We start from the raw sequence: 17,878 nt of genomic DNA on the forward strand, positions 1-17,878 counted from the left end.
AGTCAGATGTAATCCCCCTGCCACGGGGTAACTGGCTGATCACCCTGGGGAGTGCTGTGGTATCAGGGACTCAGTATCGGTGTCTGCTGCTGGTAGATTGGGCAGTCAGCAGTGGTTGTAGCCACATCAGTTTTGGTGAGAAGTCCACATTGCTAAGCCCTGGATAGCCTCCATCACTGCCATCATGGCCAATTTGTTCATGAGCCCATTCAGTGATGATGGGGGTGGCTGGGAAAGAGGCTGACTGAGATCCACCTAATGGGTCATCCTATCCACTTGATTGTTATAATCCTTCTCTGTTGAAGTCACCCTTTGGTAGGCATTCACATAGGACACAGATAGCTTCACATTTTTTTGTCTATTCAAAGAGGTTTATCCACATTCCTCTTCCCCAGACTTCCTTGTCACCAAATTTCCAATCACATCCCTTCTACTTCCAATTTTATGACTGTTCAGCCAAACCATTGGGCACAGTCCATGAATTGCTATATAATCATGTCTGGCCAGTTCTCCTTCCAAGTAAAATGACCAATCAGGTGGATTGCTCTCAAGTTCTGCCCACTGGGAGGGTATCCCTTCACCACTGTCCTTTGACAGTGTCCCAGAAAGGGGTGATAGCATTGCAGTTGTTTGCTTCTGGGGTTTTACGTACATATACATTTTAGTAACTTGGTGGTAACATCCATAATGTGAGTGTCACACACAAGCTTTATCACATACAGAAACATAACAAAGCAATAACCCCTGACTTGGTAGTAAGTACCTCAATTTTTACTTTCTAAGGATTCTACATCTTCATTTGCTGCCTTCTTAGTGCTTAGTAAATTTGAGTTCATTTCACTATTTTTAGAACATTTCTGACTAGCTTTGATATCTGGGTTCTGTTGTTTTTCTTATCCTTCCACTCTCTTTTCAGGTTAATAATTTACAACTTTCTTTGTGACCCTATGGGATTGGACATACACTAGCTTACCAAGCAAAAATTCAAAGAAAGGTGACTGTGGATGCCCTAATTATATTGCCTGACCATTCACTTAATGTATTTGAAAATACTGAGTAAATATGTGGAAGGTATTGTCTTAGCACTAGCTAACTTTTATGAGAAAATCAGGGAGTCACCTTTTCACATTTATATGTTGTGCAGTGTGGCATAACACATAATCACAACTTGGCAGTGTGAAGTTGCCAAATGCTCCTTACGGCAGGGTACCTGAGTCCTGTTGACACCTAAAAATGCCCTGAAAGAATGTGACTTTTTGATGTCTGTGACTTTGGGAGATGCCCGTTATGCCCCCATTACTGACTACTCCTAGAATTGTGGGAGATTTGGCAGGAACCCCATTTCCCCCACAGCTTATCTTGAAGTTTTGAAGCTCATCCCCAACTCTGAAGGCTACCAAAAACCTCATGGTCCCCTCACCGCTAGCAACAGGGTTCTAGGAACCTGTGCACATGTTTACACTTTTCTAATAATTTGACGCAGCAAAAGAGGAGGATTATTTTGTGTGATTACCTTTCCTAACTTCCTAACATATGCCTTGCATGTAACTGAGGTTCAGGAAACATTGGGTGTATTTGATGAATAAATCTTTCTGCCGGGCCCATCATAATTTCTCCTACTTATCTGTACTTCTCTTCTCAACTTTAACACCATAAGATGAACATGAAAAGGCTTGATCCTGTATTCAGGTGATGCATGTCAGTGGGAGATGTTCATTCTAGACTAGTTAATATATTAGACTAGTAAATTCATTTTTGTTTTTATTTATGATATCCTGGATCAGAACTTCCATGATCAGCCATCATAGCCTAATTTCCTTAGGGTGTATGGTCAACCATCAGACACTTATGATAGTACTATTTGTTTTTGTGTTGTGATTATAGAATCCATTTAACAAATAAGATTAGTTGTCGCAGAAGAAACTGACTGATGGTTTGGCCAGCAGTTTCAGATGTATTAATAACTATTTCTGTTTTATGTGTGTGTGTGTGTGATGATACCAGTCTTCTTTCGTAATCACCATTTCACTAAAGACATAGAGGAAATCTAAAAGAATAAAAATAAGCTTTTGTGGAAGACCATAATAAAATTACAGAGAAGAAATTAAGTAGATGTGAGCAAAAGATAGAAATCATGAATAATCCCACACTTCCCAAACTAAATAAATACGGTGACTTAAGAAGTTATGTTATTTGTTTATGAACTTAATGTTTAAAATTGTATTATACTCTATCCTTATTTACAGCAAATGACTATTCCAAAGAGACAAGATTTGCTATCATTAGTATCTATGATGATTCTACTTCATAGTTCATAAAATATTGCTTAAAAATCTAAAGTCTTAGAACTTATAGAACATGGTAGACCTACTTGAAATTCATTCTTCAAAGAATGTTGTTTATACCTTTTTATATTAACATAAATCCAGTTGGGCAAGTTCTGTTTAATAAGCCTTGAGATTACATTTTAAAGGTAAAAGTATTTTCTTTTTTCTCTTAATCACATTGTAAATATTCTATTTTTATATCCACAAACTGCTCTTATTACATAGTTGATGGCCCACTGCCTTCAGACTTTCTTTTTTGTAATGGGAAGAAACAACCAAAGGGGAGAAATGAGCCCAACATACATAGTTTCTGTCTAAGATCCATTTGCCATTCTCTCCTGCCACTTTCTTCCTATCTCTTCTTACTTCCCATTTTCTTTTCTCTGAGGTTTATTTTCTTTAGGATTATTGGTTTCTGTAAGGTGGACAGGGACCTTGTAAGGACCCCAGGACTGCTATTCCTTTTCCATCTCTTTTCTAAAAAAGTTATTGAGAATTACAATTAATATTACACACATTATATTATGTATCTATACACATATATAATATACAATGCACATTACATTAATACTATGGCAATACTAAAATTTTAATATTTAAAAACATTTGAAGGTACATTTATATAAAGATATCAAAGCACAAATGCACTAGACATAACAAGCTTACTTCCAGGAATTATTGTAAAAGGATCTACTACAGGGAGCCTTGTTAGAACATGGTACTGCTGGATTTAACATCTTATCTGCTTTATATGAGCCAATTATTTTTCCTCACAGAGCATTCCTTTGTGATTTTCACAGATGTTTTTCACAGATAATTTGTCCCCAAAAAGACACTGGATGAAGACATGAAGATGGATTATTGTCGACTCATTGCCATTTCTAAAAATAACCCAACCACTATTCCTTGAGCTCTGCTGTACTTATGTGCTCCTGTGTATGGACAGTTCACAGCCAGCATGCTGAATGACCTTTTCCCTCTTTGTTTTAAAGTTTGAAACTATTGTATATATCTGAAAGTAGGTTTTTATTTGAACAGCACTGCCAGCCTCATTTCATGCTATTCATAGAATTATAAAAAATTCTGTTAGGGCTCAAAGGACCTTAGGAGCTATGACTCTACAATTTTCCTGAGAACTCTTTATTGAGCTCTCTCTTTAATTTTTCACTGGAATCACCTCTACTTCCAAGGCTATCTCTACCATTGCCAACTAGCATCAGTTGGTAAAGTTCTTCCTTAGACCATATGCCAATATTCTCATAAAAATTTTTGAAGGAATACCTCGTCTGCACATTCTAGAGCCCAGCACTACTGTGATGCTAAGGACATACTGATAAGCAGAAATGACCACGTTCTGCTCTTTAACTTCCATAATTCAGTGCATTTACTTTAAATAGCTAACATTGAGTGATTTTAGTGGCAGACACTATGGTTAAGTGTTTTTGGGGAAATTTCTCACTTAACCCTCATAATCACTATGAAAAACTGTTACTATCCCCTTCTATAATTCTTAAGATCTGAGGCTTAAAGAGGTAAATATTAGTTATGTCATGCAACATAACTAGTACTGGCAAAATCAGAATGCAAATGTAGGTTTTTCTGACACCTAAAATTCTTCTTTTTACAAGTAAAATAACCTCTCCCCTTTATGTTCCAAATGATAGTCCTTCACATATGTGTAGGCAGCTATCATTATTTTAACTTGTATTTACACTATTTTATTCATAGTCTTCTTGTGTCTGCCAGTTTATCTACCTGAGCTTTCAAGGGAGAAAATTTGCATCTTTCTCCACAGAACTCAGCAGAACACCAGGCTGAAAGGGATACTATGTCTCAGTCCTCTAAAATAATCCCTGTATTTGCCTAAATTTCCTCCTTTCCCAGCTTCCCGTGAACAATGGCAAAATCACATCTCAGTTTGAATCTCATCCTTAATTTACTGCTCTTTCCCCAAACATTTGGTCCCCGTTAAGCTATATTTAATTGCAAAGTTCTACTCTTACCTTTTTGAAGCAGTAGAAAGAGAACCGGAGTAGTTCCTAGGAGCTCTGATTTCAGTTCTGTGTCTTATCATTTATGATACATTCTGCTTTGGGCAAAGCACTTAACTTTATGTATTCTCAGGGCTAACACCCATTTTGTTAATCCCACGGGGTGACTGGGAAGATCAGCTGAGATTAGGTATAGAAGGACAATTTGAAAACTTGTGTGTTATGTAATTTAATACCTAAAAGAACAGAGCAGCTGAACTATTAATATAAAATTATCCTCTAAGAGCCAAAATTTTAATCAGTGGAAAGAGCTGATTGCCACGTATTGTTGAGGAGGCAAGGTCAGGGTTCCCTGAGCTACACCACTCACGGGGTCTACTCCAAGGGCCCCAGCCCATCCTGAGCCATCTTTTTAAAAATTCTTTTGCATTTCCTTTTTATTGTCAATTTACAGCTTCATAGAATAAGGGAGATTGAGAATAAGAAAGAATCTTAGTTTTGATTTACTTCAGTCAACTCTCATTTTACAAATAAGTTTCCTGGAGGCTCTCTGTCCTAAACTATAATTCTTTTCTTATCTCTGAGCATCCCAGGTTTACACTCATCTCTGTCTTCCTGTGTTCCTCATACCTGTGTCCAGCCTACCCCTCCAGGCCTATTCCTCACTCTCCATCCTGCACCCAGCCTCTCTGAGGGCCATTTCATCCCTGGCAGAGCCTGTTTTCATTGCCCTACTCTGCTTATCATGTATTATTTAAAAGTTGTAAAATAACTTCTCTTCCAATTTTGAAAACTATGTTTGTATTTGGCCAAATATAGTATTTTTGTTATTAAGGGAAAAAACTCCAAACCTCTTTTTTCATTTATTTTTTTCCTGTGATAGACCTGTAACCTCCTGGAAGACGATCTTATATATTACATATCTTGCTTTATGGGACACTCTTCTTAGGAATAATGGAAGCTGCCAAAGACTCAATATTTCAGCATGTTTAAAATAATAAAAGACATTAGGACATCTTAGCAGTAGCTACACTAAAATCCACTAGATTTAAAACATCTGCTATTCCATTAGTCTGATATAAACTAACAAAATGAGAAAAAAAATGCATTAAAATATGACAAAAATAACTTAGCTGAAATTATGAAGTTGCATTAATCTATTTTTCTTGGATTTTTTAAATGAGAAAGTTTCCTGGTATTCCTTTAGCCATAATAAAATGTTCTTTAATGCTATGGAAATGAAAGATCTTAGACATGAAATGAATGATTTGGATAAAATGGTTACAAGGAAATACTGTGTAAAAATATTTTGAAAGAGTCTTGGGGAATCAGAAGAATCAGTCATTGTGAAACACTGTTAGCTCAGCCTTGAATAAAACAGCAGAAATAATGAGTAACTTTGGTTGTAACAAAGAGAAAGAAAATTCTGAGTTCAACAAAGGGAGAAACAGATTTCGTTCCAACTGTGAAGTCTCAGAAAGCTAACCTTAAGTTACTTACACAATCTGAACAAGAGAGATTGGGCTTCTTTGTGCTGAGCTGAACGGGGAGTCTCTAGTCACACATTCACACACTTGGCAGAAGCCCAATCATGAGGACCAAAGCTGATGAACTTCTGCTGTCAAACATTACTTAAATACTAGATGAGCATGGCTCTACGTATCTTTAAACAGAGGAGTTTGAAATGACATTTTGCTACTTGCTGGAATAAATAACTCATCCTTGAACTTGGAACCTTCTAAACCATTATAGATGGTTAAAGTCATGCAGAACTAAGTGTTTCTGCTTTACAGATCCTTGCTTAGAAAGGTGATATTTTATCTAAATGACTAGGTGACATCTAAGTTCTTTCCTTCTTGAGGATTTTATGTCCAGCCATATGTCTATTCTCAGGAAGCTTATCAGTCTCTTGTCTGGAAACCCAGATAATGAAGACAGTGAATGATGAGCTTATGGTTCAGAGAGAAAACAATAAGCCATAGGTTCAGTAAGAGTATGAAATAGTAACAGTAATGACAAAGTAACATATTTTCTTCTTTCCCCTTATAAACCCTACATAGATAGGGCAGAGGGAGTCTGATTGGGTCTGTATAAATGACATAATTCTTTCTCCAAGTAAGGAGAGCTAACATAAATTGACACTAAGTCTATGCTAGACAAGGTTCTTAGTACCTTTACCTACATCATCTCCTTTAATGGCTAGATAATACCATACTTTGAGGGAAGAAGCAACTGCTATCTATATATAAATATGAAAGTGTTTTGCTTTTGAAGAAAAAAAATTTAGAAGTTATTTCCTTCACTTTTAAAATCTGTATAATGAAGTCCTCCTTCTCCTTATATTAATTCAGTGATCTAATTTGACAGTCTCTGAAATACTGTAATATTTCTGTAGTCCATATGTTTTCAGACTGTGATTCATTTCATTTCTACATTTAATACATAAACTATTACTGTTCCTGAATAAATATGAATATACCATTTTATAGTGATGTTTACATCCCTAGAAATTTGGATTAAATTTTAATATGTGATGAATCATTAGAAAATATAAAGAAACAATGCATAATACTGACAATATAGGGAAAATTAAATTTTCCTTCTGGGAAAAATTTGCACAACAATGATTCTTGACCTTTAATTTTTGCTGGAAAGAAAAGCAGACATTTTGAAAATCCCAAGAGTACAATTGCATCTTCTTGTTAAAAGCCATCTTCAAGTTAAAGCCCAGGGAGAACACCAAGGAGCTACATTTTCTTACTAGGCAAAATAAGTGCCAGTTAAAATCATGGCCCTTACAAAAGAAACCTTACTGTTTAACCACTTTATTATCTGACTTTCTTTCAGCAAAGAACATTATCTGTTTTGCCAATAATAGTACTGGGAAAACACATTCTGAAAGTGTGGGGAAACTCATCCTACCTTGAAATTCTAATTTAAGGGGATGTTACAAGCCACTGAAGGACCAGCAATTGAGAAACAAAGGTGTGGAAACAAACAACTCAGGTTTCAAAGCCTGAAAGCAAAGATAATAGGATAGAGCCTAAACTTGTGCAGCCTGTTTGCTTATTGTTGGAATAAATCCTGGGAATGCCTGAGAGAGTCAAACCCAAAAGTATGGATGGTAGGAATAAGGGTGATTGATTTTCTTCCTTTCTTTATTTTCCCTTTCTTTCCTGTGATGAACATATGCTCTTTTTGTATTATGATTTTTTTAAAAAGCTTTTTAAAAAATTACTTTTGTTTCTCCACCTACTATATCAGCATATGGCAATTGAGCTTGCCAGTCCGGTCCTCTGGTAGTCATGCAAAAAGACAGAAAGTATGAAAATCTAGGCAATCTCATCAGGTTTCAGGGTGTCTTAACCTTTGGGACTTCCTTACTTCAAAATAAAATAATTTTAAAATTTAACTTATATTTCTATCAACTAATGTGGACTAGTTATCCTAATATTTAACTCTAATAAACTGCATCATGAGACTATGCATTAGATCAATAAATAAAATACCCTCTGGTAATGGCTGGCTTTGTGTGGAAATATTCCATTCACTGAAATATATTTTCTGTAGGAAATGATGGAATCATTTTATCACAATTATTTCAGCAATTGGAAAAAGCTACCACAATAAAACTCATGCTGTGACTAGAATATTGCCTTTGTAAAGAATCCATTTATAGGCTCATAAATTTGCATGTTGCAAAAGGATAGCTGTGGATTTACTTTAGCTTATGTTTACACTTCACAGAATTGAAGGCATTTAGGAAAAGTCTTAGTTAGAGCATTGATACGCTGAAGGAGAAAGGGCACATTGCAGTGTAGAAATCACAGCAGAAACAGTTGCATCCCTCAGATTCAAATTCTAAGCAAACTACTAATAAGAATGTCTAACTTCCTAACCCTGAGGGGTCTCCATCTCAAAGAATATAAATTCTAGTCTAGACCCATCATGGTCGAACTGATAAGAAGCAAAGATTAAAAAAATAAATAAATAAAACAGCCAGTGAAAGACAAGAATATTCAGAGTAGCAGTAATTTAATCAATTGCTGTCTTTGTATCAGAAGCTATAGAGACCAGAAGACAATGGGCTAACATCTTTAAAGTGCTGAAGGAAAAAAAAAATCACCCACTCAGAATTTCATACCTAGAAAAAATATCCTTCAAGAATGAAGTAAAGATACTTTCATTTATAAAGGCATATCATGAAGATAAAAGAAAACTGAGAGATATCATAGTCAGAATCATTGAATTGTAAGAAATGCTGAAAGAAGTTTTTTCCAGGCTAAAGGAATAATCCCTGAGGGAAACTTGGATCTTCAAGAAAAAATGAAGAATATCAGAAATGGTAAATATCTGAATAAATACAAAAGATGTTTTTTCTTAATACATTGTACTGTAGGGTTTCTTTCATATGTAGAAGTAATATTTATGACAACAATAATATAAAAAATAGTAGGCCCAGGGTAAATGAACTGATACAAAGTTTCTAAAAAAGTCTGTGAAAAGCTATTTTTTGTAATCCCTACAGCCAGCAAGTCAATAGGCAAATTAATATTGGACTTTTTAAAGAAAGTCATATAATCCTAGAGAAGTCAGGAAAAGAAGAGCCGGCAAACAAAGAAGAGAAGGGACACAAGGAAAAGAAGTAGTAAAATGGTATAGTTATATCTGACCAGGCTATTACATTAAGTGTAGTTATACTACTAATGGGCCAAAATGATGGCATAAATAGGCCAATTCACTTTCATGTTTCTTCAAAGACATGAAACAAAATAGAACAATTTTTTTGTGATGAATGACACTGGTAATAAGTTTAGACCAGGAGCCTGGACTTTGAAAAAAAGCATCAGAGGGTTTTCCCGCTGCTCTCCTCAACCCTTCCCACTGCTTCTGCTAATAGGCATAGTCTTTGACTCTCTTTTATGAAGAGAAGATTAAAGTGTGGATTTCTCCCCTGCTGCTTCCCACAGGAGAGCCTCTTCCTAGGAAGTGTGATGCAGAACTGGGCCCACAGGCTCACTATCTACCCCCAGGGCTGGCATTTTCTGGTCGTGAGCTTTGGGTATGTCTGCTAAGTTTTTTCAGAGTCTGATCTCATCTCTCACACAGGGATAGTGAGGACAGGCTGCCCCTCCTACTTTACAGGGTTGCTGCGAACACTAAATTAGATTTTTGTGAATGCACTTTATGAAACTGTGAGGCCCAGTAGGTATATTAGGTATCACTGTTATGTATTTGATGAGGCAAGGTGAAAGCTCTAGTATCGCTCACCCTCTTAAGTAGCTCTTTCTGCTGAACCTTCTCTTTTCATTTCTAATGTCTTTAACCTTGTGTAATTAGGCCTCATGGCTCAGACTGCTTGTGAAGAAGAATGAAAAGATGTTTCCTATTTTCTATAAGGACCTACCCTATACTTTGTTTGAGTGTGATTTTTAATTATACAACCTGACTCATATTTTCTGATCTCAGAAAGTGCCATTACTTTGATTCTGATTAGATTTATACTCCTGAATCGATATAATAAATCACACCTGCCCTCCACTAAGTATTCTGATGTATGACTCATCTTACATTATTTAATCCTTTCGTTTCCCTGAAGAGAAACTGGGACCAGTGGACTTGCCTACCTTATCCTAGTCCTCTGCCCTCCACTTCAAGAAATAGACTCATTCCTTTGTTTCCCCAACACTCAAATATACTTCAGGTTCCATACAGCTGCATCTGATGGCATATATGTTTTAGATACTGAAAAGGAAGAGAAAATAAAGGGGCTTATATTCTTTAAAAATGATTGTGAAGTATATTCCAGTGTTGGATGAGGAATAAACAAACAAACAAACAGACAAAAACAAATATTTCCCCCAACCTTTGCCTTTGTGTAGGGCTTTACTAGAGAATGCTTCTTGCATATCACAGGGCCAAAGTATATTTTTCCAATAATACCTGAATCATCATTAGTCCAGAAGGTTCTTGGGTCAGGCTTGGTCAGGATGTTGGCATGATTACATGGCTCTTTCACCTTGAAAACAAAAGGGGAAAAGAAGTGTGAAAATGGCTTCACTATTTCGGCTGTTTCAGGCCTATAGTTCTCTAGGCAAGAGTCCAAGGATGAAGCTAACACATACAGCTTATCTGCCCTGAGAAGTGGGACCAAGGGTTCGTCCAGGACTGTGCTGGTTTGTGGTACTGGAAGCCCCATATCCTGGGAAACCCATTAGTCTCAGGCAAGCTGGACATTTAGTGATCCGAGACCTAATGCAGTTTCATTGCTGAGGCTCATGACTGGATAAGCACATGGAGGTGGGACACTAGTCCCCAATCACTCCCTCATCCTGTGCTTTTTGCAGTGTGCAAACTTCACAGCTGTACTCAGAGGCCTTGCATGATTGGCCAATGTGTTAGTGTAAGGACACTAATCACATAAAAAGTGTTTGCACTTCTACATGATAGAAATGGGATTTTTAGTAAATAAGCTTGGGAAAATGCATAATGAGGAAGAACTACTTTTAATTCAGTAGAATTTTAAAATTAATTCTTATTTTATAGTTTAATAGAATCTATTTTTAAAGTAGTAGCACATGTATATATCCAAGATGCATTGTTTATTCAACCTAAAGCCTCTGACTAGAGTATATCCAACTAATAGAGTCCTTGCAGTAAGTTCCAGGGAACAGCCATGATACAAATTTTTTTTGCAACTTTATACTATTGTGATTTCTGGTTTTCAAACATATTTTCAATTAGAGAAATATAAATCTTAGTGTTAAAAAGGAAGTTCCATTTCTATATATTCTGTAGTGTGATAATTTGATTGCTGTGAAAATTCTCTAGACTGTACTATTTAATGGGTAAATTCCTTCCATTGCAGCAATAATCAAAGTACTCAAGAATGTCATTAAGTACATTGTTTAGTTCTGTTGATATTTTTTTTCCATAGCAAATCTTTACTGTTGAAGGAGGCAATCTGTCAATTTACAATCTGGCACAAGCTCTTTCTCTTCTTCTAAACTTGGGTCAAAAAAATGCATGGAATCAGGATCTTGAAGAGTTATTTGCACCCCCATGCGTGTTGCAGCTTTATTCACAATAGGGAAAAGGTAGAAACAACTTAAATGCCTATGGACAGATGAATGGATAAAGCAAATGTGGTATATAGATACAGTGAAATATAATTCAGCCTTAAAAAAGAAGGAAATCCTGCCATATGGAACAACATGGATGAAACTGGAAGATAACTAAGTGAAATAAGTCAGATGTGGAAGGACAAATACTGCAACAGTCCATTTATAAAAGGTATGCAAAATAGTTAAACATGAAAACAAAGAGCAGGATGGTGGTTTTCAGGCTGTCGGGGGGAGGAAAGGGAGAGCTGTTATTCAATGAGTATAATATTTCAGTTATGCAAGATGATTAAGTGCTAGAGATCCGCTGCACGACATTGGTCTGTAGTTAACATTACTGTACTGCACACTTAAAAATTTGTTAAGAGGGTAGATTTCATGCTAAGTGTTTTTACTATGATAAAAAAAGATATAGGAATAGATCACCATCCTATGTCTGTTAGTATATTAGAGAGGCACACTAACTATTTGATACATAAATATGTCAGTGGTCTACATTTTAGCAGTGGAATTTTCTGGTAATGTGATATGATTTTAATTGACAAGAAACAATTTTAGAGGTAAAGTTTTTGTTTAAAAAACCCATTGAAATGTAAATCTCAAGGGAAAAAAAGAATGTGTAGGTCAATTCTGTGGAAAACATTTTGAGCAGCAAAACATCCTTCAAAGTTTACTAAGCAGCCTCAGTGTAAATTCCTTCAAAAGAATTACCTATTCCAGTAAAGTACTGCTCCAATTGTTTGAGAGTTCTTCAGAAGTCAAAATCTGGATCTTCAAAACTTTCCTCACTGGTTTTAGCTCTGTTTTGAGTTACACAGAACAGATCTACTCTCTCTTTCATAAAATGATATTTCAAATATTTGAAAGTAGCTATTATATCTGACCTTAGCTTCCCATCCTCAAGTAAGCTGGCCCTCTTCCTTTCCACTGTTCCCCATGAAATGGTTTTAAGTCTTTTTACTGAGGTCACTGTGTCACAGAATTCGTCTTCTCTCACATGTTGGCTGGTCCTATGGGAGCATGGTCCCAGATAACAGCCACTCGAATAAGGAATTGGTTTTGAGATTCTTGGACTCTGCAGACTACAAGCATTATTTCCAGATATGAGTAATTAAAATGTTTCCAAGAACTTATAAATCTAATATACTATGTAAGTAAAGCATGCTCTATTACTTAACCACTTTTTAGTACCCTTCTATTCCAAAAAGTCCTAATTTATTTTATAGCTATGGACACATTTGGGGAAATTGCCATGTATGAGCATTCTTTCTGCATTAAGCTTGAATTATCTTGTGTCTGCAGGTGTTTTTGCTGTGCCAAAGGTCATTCCTTCAAATCTCATTTACTTATGAATGGGTCTTCTTTTTTATTAAAGTATCCATGATATACAATCTTATGCTGCTTTCAAATATACAGCACAGTGTTTCAACAGTCACTCATATTATTAAATTCTAACTCCCTCTAGTGCAGTTACTGTCTATCAACATAGTAAGATGTTACATAATCATTGACTATTATGAGTGGTTCTTTATCACTATTTGTTTAAAAAATCTTCTACATGTTGAAGCTGTTAAATTCAGAGTCATCAAGAATTCCTTCTTGCACTTTGTGTCATTATCATGCAGCTATAACATGCTATCCTCATCCTCATGATTCCCAAGCACTGAAGTACCCACAGGAAATTATCTTAAGAGTTTATATAGTATATTTTTTAGTGCACATTTATAGAAATCCATTAGTAACTATCTTTACTGCAACAGTTTATAAGCAATGTGTTAAAACTGAGTCTGTAGCTAGTAGATACTACACAGAAGAGAAAATTATCAGATGTCAAACCTGCTGAGTCTGTACAAGATCCCTGTGGCTGAAGAAGTGACCAGCACTCAGGTCTGACTCTTGGCTGAATCCACAATGAATTCTTTGGTTCTTTCCTTCTTTCCTAGAGCCAGAATATACAGTAGGACATGTACCTTGGAAGTGTGATTGAAGGGGTTGAAAGGTGATGATATAACAAGAAGAGCAGAACAACATTATGGAGTTTTTAAACATCTTATTAGGGACGATTTCAAGTATATGTCAAAGTAAACAGTATAATAAACCTCTATGTATCTATCATCCAGCTTTATCAATTACCAGCATTTTAACATTTTGCCAACCCTACTTCATCTGTCCCCCTTTTTTAGGTGGAAATATTTTAAAGCAAATACCAGACATCATGACATTTCATCTCTGATTTCTTAAGAGTGTGTTTTTAACCGATGACATTTTTGTTTTGCGTAACCACATGCCATTGCCACAACTAACAATTTCAAGAATAATTGGATTTATTAAATTTTAATGAAGTCATTAAATTAATTTTTAAAAAAGAGATCCTTTAAAATTGTGAGCTCTATGAAACCATTGGAACTTATCCTCACTTATTTAAATCCTTATAAGCTTTCTGAGGGGCAGTCATCTTAAAAAATTATTTTTCTGATGGAAGTGACATTGTCTTTCAACTTAACTCTAATGCGTCCCTGGAGGGAAAGGAGGGAACATTTCCCTGCCTGGTAGAATGGAAAATGTTGGCATGTGCAGGCAAAGAGAGGATGATCATCTTTGGAAGGTAATCCCAAGTGCTTAATTCCTACAGTTTTGAAATTTAGAAGTACTTCCATAAGTTACAACAATATTAGAACATTAGAAAGATAGGGGCATTTGAATAAGGACAGAGGGATTATATTAGAAAACAGAGTGTAGAAGAATATTACATTTAGGGAGATGTCAGATGTTCATAAATTTTTAACACACTGGGAATGAACCTGGGAATAAATCATTGAAAGTTTCACTGACATGAGAAATGTATGAAAGTCTCAATTTTCCAAAATGGTCCAATGGATGGAAAATTGGAAAATTTGTGGGATTGCTAGAAAGGAAATGGTTATGGTTATCCTTCTCTATTCCATCTCATCTTTATTTAAAGAACATTGGTCCAAAATAATAAATATACATGCATATATAAAAAATTACAAAATCACCTGTGATAAAGATATAGGGAGAATAAATCAGAATATATTGATTCTCTCTGATTTTATGTATATGTTATTTATTCGCACTGGTTTTTTGTATATCCTAAAATTGTCAGTTCTTCCTAAAATATAATGAAACTCTCAAATTACTTGTTTCTTATTTGCCAGGGAAGTTGATTCTCTCCCACCTCAGGTTACAAAATGTTAAAAAGTAAGCAGGAATACTTTGTATCTAGGGAAATGAAATTTTGTTTCTTAAAACTATTTAGTGAAGCTTTAGAAAATGTCCCCCGGAAACTATCCCAGGATATAAAGCTATCCTGCAAATATTAATTTTGAATTCAGTTCTGTTTATCCAGGAGGAAGAAAAAACTTCTTTGATTTTTTTCTCATGGATGGGTTGATTACATCCAACAAGTACTGATGAAACACTTGGGTAAGTCTAAGATGCTGGGCTGGTTGTTATGAGGACACAAAGGAAACTCAATGATTGATAGGACTTTACATTCTGATTTGGGAGCAGGACATAGACATCCACAAAGCTATACAGAAACTGACACCAAGTAGCTTAAATCCAATGTGAAGAATATGGTATACCTGTTCAATTTTGTCAGAATTTAAAGGAGAAAGCAATAGTGTGTGCAAAGTTGTCAAGTAAGGCTTTGAAGAAGAGGGAGGGCTTGAATAGGTTTTTAAAATATGGACAACATCTGGACTAGTGGGCAGGCAGGAGAAAGGTATCCAAAATGGGCAGGGCAAACAAACAAAGGCATTGGAACAAAGCTTAACAAGACATGTTTAGACAACCATTGGTTGAACTATTTCATGGGAATTGAAGGCTCATAGTAGAAATGATTGGAAACTAGACAGAAGCCAGATGGAAAGCTCTGAATGTCAATGTCCTTCACTCTGAGGGAATTCAAGAGCCTTGGCAGTTTGCGCGGAAGATCAGAGTTAGAAGAGCTGAGGAGTGGAGAAGGCTGTTGTACATCAGAGTAAAGCCGATGAGAGCACAGCGAGCATGGAAAGGAAGGGATGGGTGTGAAAGGCAGCCAGAGTGATTTGGTAAGATTCGATGCATGACTGAAACCGAGGGAAGATGGAGGAGTCCAAAAAATATTTCAGAGCCTGGGAACTCGGTGACCAGGAGATTGTGGCCACAGCATTCCACAGCTCCAGCAGCTATCGGAGGTCCTCTGTACTGTGCTTCAGCGAGCATGGCAGACCTGCGGAGCACATGGGGCTCTTGTTCACATCCTGGGCATGCAGTCCTCCTGGAAGCACAGAACCCCTCCTGGCTCCACCTGGGACCTACCCAGACCGTATTACCTTTGGGTGTGTAGTGGTGAGGCCTTACTCACACTATTGTGGGCAGGTGGGTTTCTCTGGCTTCTATCTCCAGGCTACAGTCCTCCACACATGGCAGGATGAGACTCCACTCACATGTATTTCACTACAGCAAACATCCCACGATTTGCAAATCTGCTGTCACCAACCTCCACCCTCATAAAGATGGCAGTTTGCACAGGACAGCAGGAGTCTGGTCTAGAGATTAGTTAAGGAACCTCAGCAGAGATCACAAGTTTTACTGTTTTGGTCTCTGAGAGCTAATGATTTATCCTCATTCAGTTGCTTAACATTAATTACAGCCATATAACATGAAGCATAGGGACTATTCTTGGCCCCTGAAGAGACCGTGATTCCAAGTAACTAGACGAATGTCTTCCTTTTATGGCTTTATTTCATTTACATTCTTATTGGCTTTTGACATTTTTCAGTGTGGCCCTTGTGACTGTGAACTGCTTAAGGCAATTTTCCACCCCAGCCCACTTGCTTATTTATGTTTCCTGCTCAGCCCAGCAAGCATTCCCATTTCAACCTCTGGGTAAAACCAAGAGATCCAGGTGAAATTAAATATATTAATTTAAGTCAGATGTTTTCTTTATTCTCCACCAGTAGTAAAATACAGAGGATCGGAGATTTGGGGGAACTGGAAGAGATCTTTTCTCATCTCCCTCTTTGCTTTATGGATGGAGGAGAAAGAAGACCAGAGGCTAGCTATCTTAAGTCAGTAACTGCCCGAGGGCCAGTGTATGAGTTTTGACTGTTACATTTCAAGAAATCATTTGAGAATGGAGAATGGTTTTTTATAAGCTTGATTTGTCTTCAAGTGTGAAATTAATTCAGTGATACATTTCGTGCAGTAAATATTTGTGGATAGCCTAGGTACAGTGCTGGGACCCATGGCATAGACAAGAAGGAGGGATGTGTCCCTGCCCTCAAGGACTTATTTTCTAATGCTGGCAATCAACATGAGCTCTATGGAGCCATAAGTAGGGTGACATGAGTAGGGAGTGAGACAATAGGTGGTCATTTTAGATACTTAAAAGGAGTCCATCCTCTCACATATTTTTTCAGTAATATCACCAGCATCAACAACCATACATCTGTTTTTAAACATTAAAACATAAAGCAAAATAGACACACGGATGTGGTTTGACTGGAATCCAAATTGAACTTTTATATGTTCTCTACCAATTAACCAACTCTTCAGTAAGAATTATTTGGGGACATGGAGTTTGTAGATTTTGCCTGGCTTAGAAAAGGACATGCCTATTGACTAGATCATTGATTTGGTAGGACTCAAGAGATGTTAAAGTGGCCAAAGTTAATGGATGACAGAATAATAGTATTTTGCAGGTAGAATGGATTTAACATCTGACTTAACTCAGCCCCCTTATAAAGAATGGGAAAACAGAGGTAAAGTGACTTACTGAAGGTCACACAGATAGTCATGTTATTTATGTTGTTTATAATACATGCACTGTGATTAAAAGAAAACTGCATTTATTTAAGATCAAAATTGAAAGAAATAATTAAATGTACGTGTTTAGAGCATGTGCTTTGGAGTCAAACAGACCTGGACTATAATATGACAGCTCCACACTTGGCTATGTATGTGACCCTAGGCAATTAACATAAGCTCTCAAGCCTTAGTCTCCTTATCAGAAAAAAACTGGCAAAGTTAGAATTAGGGTTAAGGTTGTGGGTAGGGCTAGCTCTATCTAGGTTCAATAATTGGTAGGGTTTATTATTATCTAGAATCATATAATCCAACAGGTAACAGGAATATGACTTAGAATGGAGGCTGGAAGAGATAGGATCTTTTGATAGAGAAACTTGGCTCTGTTAATTGATCCATCTATATGCAAGTAGTATTAGCAAAAGTAAAAAGACTTCTTTCCAGGCATTGTGCTTGTTGAGCCCTCAGACTACAGACTAGACCTTTCTTTGCCCAGATACCTACATAACTCTCATCTCCTACAGGTACCTGCTCAAATGTCATCTTCTCAGGGAAGCTTCTCCAGACACCCTGTTTAAAATAGGATTTCTTTCTCTCTTCCTGCCTTACCTATATATCACAATGGCAC

At 36.6% G+C, this 17,878-nt stretch overlaps 1 protein-coding gene across 3 annotated transcripts in view; it reads right to left on the reverse strand.

The window, feature by feature from the left end:
• The window catches only part of SGK1 (serum/glucocorticoid regulated kinase 1), a 106,781-nt gene that overhangs the window by 17,752 nt on the left and 71,151 nt on the right, over window positions 1-17,878 (reverse strand). For 2 of the 3 annotated variants that reach the window (XM_017655290.3, XM_017655291.3), the window contains one exon: window positions 10,262-10,337. In XM_017655290.3, coding sequence (XP_017510779.1) covers window positions 10,262-10,337 — 76 coding nt within the window. Of the gene's footprint in view, window positions 1-10,261; window positions 10,338-13,275; window positions 13,379-17,878 lie in introns of all 3 variants that reach the window. The other variant, XM_073219633.1, reaches the window with a different exon arrangement.

This window comes from Manis javanica, chromosome 13 (genome assembly GCF_040802235.1).
Source record: "Manis javanica isolate MJ-LG chromosome 13, MJ_LKY, whole genome shotgun sequence".
Classification (NCBI taxonomy): Eukaryota; Metazoa; Chordata; class Mammalia; order Pholidota; family Manidae; genus Manis; species Manis javanica.